The sequence below is a fragment of the Rutidosis leptorrhynchoides genome, chromosome 8 (genome assembly GCF_046630445.1).
Source record: "Rutidosis leptorrhynchoides isolate AG116_Rl617_1_P2 chromosome 8, CSIRO_AGI_Rlap_v1, whole genome shotgun sequence".
In the NCBI taxonomy this organism is placed as follows: domain Eukaryota; kingdom Viridiplantae; phylum Streptophyta; class Magnoliopsida; order Asterales; family Asteraceae; genus Rutidosis; species Rutidosis leptorrhynchoides.
In genome coordinates, this window is record NC_092340.1 from 13,915,856 (window position 1) to 13,925,870 (window position 10,015).

General features: G+C 35.7%; 1 protein-coding gene across 1 annotated transcript; it reads right to left on the reverse strand.

Annotated features, from left to right (window-relative positions):
* Positions 1 to 511: 511 nt before the first annotated feature.
* LOC139863173 (uncharacterized) lies at positions 512 to 3,696 on the reverse strand. The gene is made up of 4 exons (XM_071851821.1): positions 2,598 to 3,696; positions 1,922 to 2,490; positions 1,719 to 1,855; positions 512 to 1,073 (listed from the first exon to the last, which is right to left on the reverse strand). The coding sequence occupies exons 1-4, from the start codon at positions 3,694 to 3,696 to the stop codon at positions 512 to 514; spliced, it is 2,367 nt and encodes a 788-aa protein (XP_071707922.1).
* Positions 3,697 to 10,015: the final 6,319 nt, after the last annotated feature.

Below are 10,015 nucleotides of genomic sequence, written 5' to 3' on the forward strand. Positions count from 1 at the left end.
ATTGAGCCGTAGACACTAACTAACACATTTATTAGTCAAGAACATCAAGAACAAGAAATCTAGAGTTTTAAAAAAGTTACCCAAAAGAGATGAAGTTGGTATGGAATTGAAGAGGAAGATGCAAGAATTCCAAATATGTAATTTATTTTGTTGTTAGCCTCCTAGATTTGATTTAGATGATGATTGAATTATTTGGGTGGAAATGGGGTTTCTTGAACTAGAGAGAAAAAGAGATTGTGGGAGGTGGGTGGTGAGTGTGGAATGAATGGTGGGGAGGTGGGGTTTGACTAGTTGACCTAGTCACTAGTTTAGCCCCTTGGCAACACTAGTCCCTCGAGTTTAAAAGCGGGTGTGTGAATTAACCTTACGAATTATTTGAAATATGCAAGAGTAAACGAGAGATGTTATAATTAAATTACGGACGTTAAAATAATTAAACGGAAGGTAAACAGAAAAAGACGGGTTATTACAATATTAGCCATGGGTTATTTTGATCTTTGGGCTTCTTTTTCTAGAGAATATCTCTTTGGTGGTATGCCTCTATTGGTTCGTTGTGGCAGGACATATTTTTGGAGGTTTCATTTGGAGTGATGTTGGCATCGGAAGTTGAATTGTATTGGTCCTCCAAAACTGTAGGTTCGGTAGTTGAGGGTTCTTGGATTGTTGGTTCATAATCATGGTTTGTTTGTTCAGGGTCTTGGTTTGTTTCGGGATTTGAAGTTGGTACTTGGATATTTTCAGGATTTAGTGTTGGGTGTTGAGTATTTTCGGGGTTTGAAATGCGTATTTGGATATTGTCGATGTTTGGTGACCATTGTATCCAACTTAGAGTATCATTATCCTCTTTCTCCCCCTCACTCGTGAGTTGGGTATTGTGAAAATATTCGGTTTCGATAAAGTCACAGTTCATTGTAGTAAAAACATGACGCCTTTTACGACTATAACACCGGTAACCTTTTTGGTTTATCCCATAACCAACCATAACACATTTTTTCGCACATGGATCAAGTTTGGTCCGTTCATTCTTTGGGATGTGGACAAATACCGAGCACCCAAATATTCCAGGCTCGATGCTAAATGAGGTCGGGAGAGTATAAAATTGAGAAAGAGTATCTTTCGGAGTTTTTGTACCCAAACTTTAGTAGGTAGATGATTAACAAGATATGTAGCGGAAGCAAGAGCTTCAGGCCAAAAACTCTTTGGGACTTTAGATTCGATTAATAAAGCTCTTGTCATTTCTAAGAGTAATCGATTCTTTTGTTCAGCTACTCCATTTTGTTCAGGAGTGTGACAAGAGATTTGATGAATAATCCCATTATTCTCGCAAAAAAGTTTCATTGCCGTGTTAACAAACTCCCCCTATTATCGGATCTTAAAATTTGAACATTCTTATTAAACTGTGTCTTGACTATTTTATAAAAATGAGAGAATTTTTCAAAAACTTCCGATTTGTTGGTTAGAAACTAGATCCAAGTCATACGGGTATGGTCATCGATAAATAAGACAAAATATCGGTAGTTTATTCCCCCAATAACTGGGGATGGACCCCATACATCAGAATGAATTAACGCAAAAGGTACATTCATTCTAGTATTACTAGTTTAAATATACTACAGTGGCTTTTAGCCAAAATACAAGTTTCACAATTTAAAGAAACATTTGTCGGAAATAAACTAGGAAATAAAGCATGTAAATATCCAGCTGATGGGTGACCCAACCTCCTATGCCATAGCCAAGCTTCCTTCATAGGTGTTTTATGCGCAAGTGACACAGTACCTTGTTGAGAAACTTCGTCAACATAGTATAACCCCCCGTTTTTAGTGCCACGTCCAATTAACAGTCCCGTCCGGATATCCTGCAAGATGCAGTTAGTCGGATATAATAGGACTTTACAGTTTAATTCTTTTGTAACATGACTTACCGATAACAGCTTATGAGATAAAGCTGGAATATATAGACAATTAGGCAATTTAATTTTTGGTGAAATTTCAATTGTTCCGCCGTTTTTAACATGAATAATTTCCCCGTTAGCCGTTTGTACTTTATTTTTCCTAGGTTTCGTTTTGAAAACAATATCTTTTTCATCAAATGTCATAGTGTCCGTTGCTCCGTAATCGAGTATCCAAGACGTAGATTTAGGTTTATTTGATACAACGTTAACTTTAGAAAAAGTATCATTATCTTGCAATTTCTGTAAAACGGTGTACGGGTTTTGGCACGAAATAGTAGATTTCGGTTTAAAATTATCAAGTTTAATTTTTGGTCCTTTGTACCTAGTCCAAACTGATGTTTTAGGCCTAACCCGTTTTGTGAGCCCACCAAACCCTTTATTAAAAAGGCCAAGTCCATATTCAAAAAGGCTATTGTTCTTGGGTTGTTTATTCAACCCAACAGACCCATCAGGTTTCACCCCTTTTTTATTATTGGGCCTAAGTTTAAGTTTAGTCTTTTCATTATTGGGTTCATTAATAGTAGATCCATTAAACAACCCTGTCCAAGTGGTATTCCCATACCCGTTCAAATTAGGGTTACAATAAATTTGGGAATGATTCAGTTCCTTTCTTAATCGATCAACTTAAGAGGAGATAATCTGGTACCTTCGTGTGAAGTGGTGGCCATATCTGTATAAACAACCGCTATAAATCCTACATCATTGGATTTGTTTGCCATCGTTTGGTGAAGACCACCGCTGCTGGTAGTCTCTTGATTGCCCACAGTGGTTGCTACCATCCCCTTTTGGTGGCCATCATTCCACCTCTCTGGATACCCTTTGATCTCAAAACGCTGATCAATTGTGTGCCTCTTTTTCCCACACCTTGAACACTTTAGATAGGATTTTTCCATTCTTGATGGAAAAGAGGTGTTGCGGTGTTGGTAGGATTTTGTTGCTAACCCAGATCCTTCAACTTCTTTGGTAGTGGCAAGACCGATGACAATCCCTTGTTCTTGCTGTATTGTGTCACTGCCATGCCCCAAGATCTGTTGGTGAGCTGTTTCCTTCCTCACTGCAGCGTATGCCTCTTCTGCTGATGGTAATGGGTCCCATCTGAGTATCTCACGCTTGATTGAATCATGTTTTTGGTCAAGAGCTGCAAGAAACTGAAAGAGTTTTTGTTCACTCCGAATACGATTGTAAGCCATGATATCCATGCTACACTTCATTGGATTGGGGTCCCTTCGTTCAATCTCACCCCAGATTCCTTGCAATACGATCCAAAGGTTTTCAAGGGAGGTACCTTTTTGCTTGATTTTATTTGCTTTAACGTGCAAATCATAAGTTTGTAACTTGTGTTTCCCACTACTGTACGTTCTAACTAAAGCATCCCACAAGGATTTTGCAGTGGGAAAATCAGTGAGATTGTTGGCTAAACTTGGTTCAATGTTTTGAATTAACCAAGAGAAAACCACTAAGTCCTCTTGTTCCCATTGATCATATTGTTCATCAGTGGTTTCAGGAGGATCAGTGGTTAAATGGTTTAATAAAATTTTTGATTTGCCACCAATGGCTACCTTGATCACACGAGACCGAAGGGCATAATTCTGGCTATTCAAGCTCAGATTGATTTTTAAGCTATCTGAAAGTTTGGCGTTTTGATTTTGAAAATTGAAACCATTTTTGAACAAGGTTGCAATTTGGGCAGCCAACTCTTCGTTATTGCTTTGCCCTGAATTTGCAGAACTTGTATTATCACTCATATTCTCTACTGGTAAATGATTTGAGCAAGCAGAGTGCTATTTTTGATTTTGAATCGATTACACTTGCTCTGATACCATGTTTTGTTTTGATAAAGAGATTGCTTAAATATGATCGATTGAATATTGATTTATATATTGATATTGTAATCTGAATTGTGTTTATGGCTTACAATTTACAATAGATTTATTCAAAGATAATGTAAAAGCTAATTCCTAAATGGGTAGGCTCCAAATGTACTTTTGGAACCCCCATTACTAATGAGGAAATCTGGCAGCTTTGAGCATGCTTGACCAGTTAAACTTGGAATGTAGTTGTCCCTTGTTGCTTTCATCCAAAATGGGAAATGATGAATATATAATCTGATCCCAAGAAGTCAAATAACCTAAAATGGTTATTTAACTTGGTTGTCTTTTTCTGCTTTATTCTAACATACTGTATATGAAGAACGCTGCAAGGCGTATGATGGTCAGCAATTTTCGACTGCTGATGACATTGCAGATGATTTGGAAGGTCTGCAATTCTAAATTATGATTTTCATCTTACATTGTTATGCATTTTATAAAATTCAACGTTCATTAATTCATATTCATATCTGTATTATTACAGAAGAAATGATGACGGACCTTTCTCCTGTATCACGTAAAAAAGTAGACATCAGTTTTCACAATAGTCGATTGAGATTCGCTGCCCATAGTGTCATACACGTATTCATTTTCTCTCCAATACATAAATATGGACCCATTTTGAGAAGCCGCATATATATCTCAAACGTGTCGACTCAAGTTATAGCCGAAACCCCAAAAGGAAATTGGATTGGGTTGAAAGTCAGGTCTGTATTATATACACCCTTTTAAAACTATTTTTCGATGCTTTTGTTTTATTGAATTTACATTTGGGTTGGGTGCAGGTCAAAGACGATTACTTACATACGGATGGCGTATACGTTATTCAGCACATGATCAATCATTTATGCGTTTAACAGTCCCATGGCCCGTTAATTATGCATAACGAGTGTATATTGTTTAAAACTAGTTTTTTAACCCTCGCTTCGCGCCGGGGTTCGGTTTCCAATGTATTTCATTGCGTTTATTTTAACGCAAAATTATTTCGTGCCTAGCGATGATGTCGTTGATGCGCAACTCGAGTCGAACGAAAAGGTATAACCCGTCAAAGATTTAGATGTTATCTTAAATTAACAATATATGTGTATTTCCGCGTTTTGCTATGGAGTTGTTGATCGTTAACTTATATTAACACTTCGTATGATTTAAGAATAGAATATTTCTGAGTAATATATATCAAAAAAATTACTAAATAATTTTTTAAAAAAATAATAAGACTCATATGTATATGTATTAATATATAGATGAAAATAGTTACGGAGCCCGTGAGGGAAAAATCAACGTGTATGAAAGGTGGACTCAAATATTTAGCGTTTTTTAAAAAGAGTTCGTTTTGCGTACAGTTAGTGACAGTGTGTTCGTAAAGTTTTTTCGAGCTTAACAATATTGTCGAAAAAATTTAACTCGTTGCGGGCAAGAAGATATGATCCGTTGATTATTTGTGTAACGTCCTCCCAATAGGGTCTGGAAGGAACGTCACTAATATCAAAACATACCAACATATTATAATAAACAAGAACAATACTAAATGATGAATTTAAATTTAATGAGTACGCAGCGGAAAATGAAATGTCGTTACAATGACAGGAATAACAATAACGTAAATGTTCACATGCAGAAGTAATAAATGCGATATCTCTTGATCCTATGTCCAAGTAGCATCACATAAGTAGTAAGTATAAGAGCTTGAATCAAACAGCACCTGAGACAAAACATGCTAAAGTGTCAACCAAAAAGGTTAAGTGAAGTTCATAGGTTTAACAAAAAGTTTGTCGTTGTTTTAGACCACAAGATTTAGTTTGTAAAGTTGATCTCCCGCAGGATCAAAAAGTTATGCCAATGCGTGATATTTAGACTAAACGTTTAAGTTTGCCCCATGACAAGTTGTGTCTGTCCTTGTCAGTTTAATTTCATTATTAAGTAATACAAAGACTTAGTCAAATGTATCGGGGACGTTACTCCCGATAGGCCTACCCCCAATAATTAAGCATGCAGCAGTAATTAAAAATATCACTGTAGGGACTTAGTCAGACATAGCCGGGTATAGCATAGTTTAACAGTTTGGTACTTGTGTCTAAAGTGTAAAAAGTAAAAACAGCATGTGTCTCACCCCAAGTAAAAGTAAGTAAGTTTGCTAGCAATTAAAGAGGGGCTATGAATTCACCTTAGTAAGTAGAGAGAGGGTTATTCCTCAGAATAGAGAGTTGAACGAGTGAGCAGGAAAGTCAACCTATTGACATTTAAGAGTAGTTAAGTGTTTTGCCCATGTTTAAGTTTAAGTAAGTGTTTAAGTATAGTTTATTTTACTAAGTTTCTATTCCTAGTAAGTTTCTACTTTTAGAAAGTTTCCATTTTTAGAAAGTTTCTTATTTTAGCAGGTTCCTTATTCTAGTAAGTTTCTATGACTAGAGAGTTTCTACTTAAAGAGTGTTTTCCATTTTAGAATACTTGTCGTATTAGATAAGCTTCCAATCACCCCTTTCCCTTCGAATGGCCAATTCAGATCTAGGGGCTTGAGCTATAGGACCCTTTAAATCAGAAATCCAAACCCTCTGCCTAGAATCTCGTAGAAACCATTCGTCAAGAAAGTTCGAAGATCTATACATCTCTAATACATATCTCAAAATATTTTTATGTTACAATATAAGTAGTAGGTTATAGGTGCTAGTAATAGTAATAGTGTATACATGTTATTTATTTTATTTTTAATTGCATATAATTTATAACATTATTTACATGTTTCGGTAAAAATAATAACCGAAGTAAAAAGTAAAAAGTAAAAAGTAAAAAGTAAAAGTAAAAATAAAAAGTAAAAAAAGAATACTTACTAGTAGTAATTCTTCAAAGAGAGAATGAGAGAAATTTTGGTGTGAGTTTGAATGAGAAATGAGGGGTATTTATACTTGAAAAAATTAGGTAAAAAGAATAAAATAATTAAAAGAAAAATAAATATTTTAATTTTTAATGGGATTTTAAAATTCAAAAGTATTAAATGTTAGGTCATGGGATAATGCACAAAATAAAATAATAAAAGTAGTTTTTCTATTATAATTTTTAATTAAAAAGTAATTTATTTATTTATTTATTTTTTTAATTCATTTATTTTAAGGATTTCTTTTTTTATATATATAAATAAACAAATTGATTTAGTGCTTTTCCAAGAGTATTTGTCAATAATATATATATATATATATATATATATATATATATATATATATATATATATATATATATATATATTTTAATAAATACAAATTTTGCATAAGCGGTATTTTGTATTTTTAATAATAATTATCATTTTAATTATTAAACTGTAGTTTTAGTAAGTTTGTAAATATTATTACATTTATATATAATTGGATTTATTATATAGTTAAATATATAATACATTAACTATATAATAAAAGTGATACAAAGTTTATAAACTTAGTTAAATTATGTCAAATTATATAAATTAATAATATATTATTTATTTAAGCGTACATTGTTGACAAAATTACTATTCGGTCAATATTTAATTGTATATAACAACCCTTAATACATATAGTCAGACAGATAACCCTAGGGTTAATTCAGTAAATTTAGAAGTCGAAAAGTGAGGGTTGTTACAGTACCTCCCCGTTAATAAAAACTTCGTCCCGAAGTTTTAGGTAGACTTCTCGGATGCATCAGCGGTTGAGAAGAGATGGGGATATTTCTGTTTCATTTGGTCTTCACGTTCCCAGGTATACTCGGGGCCACGTCGTGAATTCCAACGGATCTTAACAATAGGTATGGTGCTTTGTTTTAAGCGTTTAGCAGATCGGTCCATGACTTCTACGGGTTCCTCTATGAAGTGCATTTTATCATCAATGCGAATGTCATCCAAAGGAATAATGAGAGTGTTATCAGCGAGACACTTTTTAAGATTCGAGACATGAAATACGTCGTGTACGCTGCTAAGTTCAGCAGGTAATTCTAATCGATAAGCCACGGGTCCGATCCTTTCAGTAATCTTGAAGGTTCCAACATAACGCGGACTTAGTTTGCTTCGTTTACCAAAACGAACGACGCCTTTCCAAGGGGATATTTTCAACATGACTTTGTCACCAACTTAGAATTCCAAATCTTTCCGACCTTTATTAGCATAGCTCTTCTGTCGGCTGCGAGCAGTTTCTATTCGTTTCTTAATCTGAACTATCTTTTCGGTTGTTTCGTGTATGATTTCAGGACCAGTTAACTGTCTGTCCTCTAATTCATCCCAACACAGTGGGGATCTACATTTTTGTCCGTATAAGGCCTCAAAAGGTGCAGCCTTAATACTTGAGTGGTAACTATTATTGTAAGAGAATTCAACCAAAGGCAAATGTCTATCCCAGCCTTTGCCGAAGTCGATAACACAAGCGCGAAGCATATCTTCCAATGTTTGAATGGTTCGTTCACTTTGACCATCGGTTTACGGATGATAAGCAGTACTCATGTCGAGTTGAATTCCAAGAGCAGTTTGTAAGGATTTCCAGAATCTGGAAGTGAATCTACTGTCGCGATCGGATATGATTGATATAGGAACACCATGACGAGAGACAATTTCTTTGATATACATTTGTGACAATCTCTCCATCTTGTCGGTCTCCTTGATCGGTAAGAAATGAGCAGATTTAGTAAGACAATCTACTATGACCCATATAGTATCATTGCCACTAGAAGTCTTGGGAAATTTAGTAATAAAGTCCATAGCGATACATTCCCACTTCCACTGCGGAATATCGGGTTGTGTCAACAGACCAGAAGGCTTTTGATGTTCAGCCTTGACTTTCAAACAAGTGAGACACTTACTAACATAAGTAGCAATGTCGGATTTCATATTAGGCCACCAGTAGAATTCCTTCACATCGTGGTACATCTTACTGGAATCCGGATGAATAGAATACCTAGTCTTATGCGCTTCATCCAAGACTAGTTCACGGAGATTACCGAAGCGAGGAACCCAAATTCTGTTGCCAAAGTACCGTGTACCATTAGCTTTCACTTGGAGTTGGTTCTCGAAACCGATAGGTCCTTCACCTTCGATAAGTGTTGGTTTAATAGCTTCCAGTTGAGCTTCGCAGATTCGTGATATAAGATTTGATTTTATTTTTAGGTTTAACGCACGAACACGTTTAACATCGTCTTTTCGACTAAGGGCATCGGCAACTACGTTTGCCTTGCCAGGATGATATTCCATCTTACAGTCATAATCGTTCAATAACTCGAGCCATCGGCTTTTCCTCATATTCAGCTGTTTTTGTTCAAAGATGTGTCGAAGACTTTTATGGTCAGTGTACACCGTAAACTGGGTACCATATAGATAATGTCTCCATATCTTTAATGCAAATATCACGGCACCTAACTCAAGGTCGTGTGTGGTATAGTTCTCCTCGTGTTTCTTCAACTGTCTAGATGCGTAGGCAATAACCTTTTCACGTTGCATTAAAACACAACCAAAGCCTTGCTTTGAGGCATCGTAGTAAACAACAAAATCGTCAGTACCTTCAGGTAAAGATAGAGTCGGGGCTGTGGTCAACTTCTCTTTCAGAATCTTGAAAGCAGATTCCTGTTCTTCGAACCACTCAAACTTCTTCCCTTTTTGAGTTAGCTTCATAAGAGGTTTGGGAAGAAGGGAAAAATCCTTTATGAATCTCCGATAATAACCGAAAAGTCCCAAAAATTGACGAATATGCTTCGCAGTCTTTGGTATCTCCCAGTTCTGGATAGCGGTAATCTTAGCTGGATCGACATGTATTCCATTACTATCAACAACGTGTCCGAGGAATTGTACGGTTTTGAGCCAAAACTCGCACTTAGAAAACTTAGCGTAGAGTTGTTCCTTTCGTAAGAGTTCAAGAATCACGCGCAGATGTTGCTCATGTTCCTTCTCACTCTTGGAGTAGATCATAATGTCATGAATGAAAACAATGACGAATTTATCGAGATAAGGTTTGCAGACACGGTTCATGAGATCCATGAAAATGGTAGGAGCATTGGTCAAACCAAAAGGCATGACACAGAATTCATAGTGCCCATAACGAGTACGAAAAGCAGTCTTAGGAATATCAGATTCCTTGACTCTAAGTTGGTGATATCCGAACCTCAAATCAATCTTTGAATAAACACTTGACCCTTGAAGTTGGTCGAATAGATCATCAATACGTGGCAACGGATAACGGTTTTTGATAGT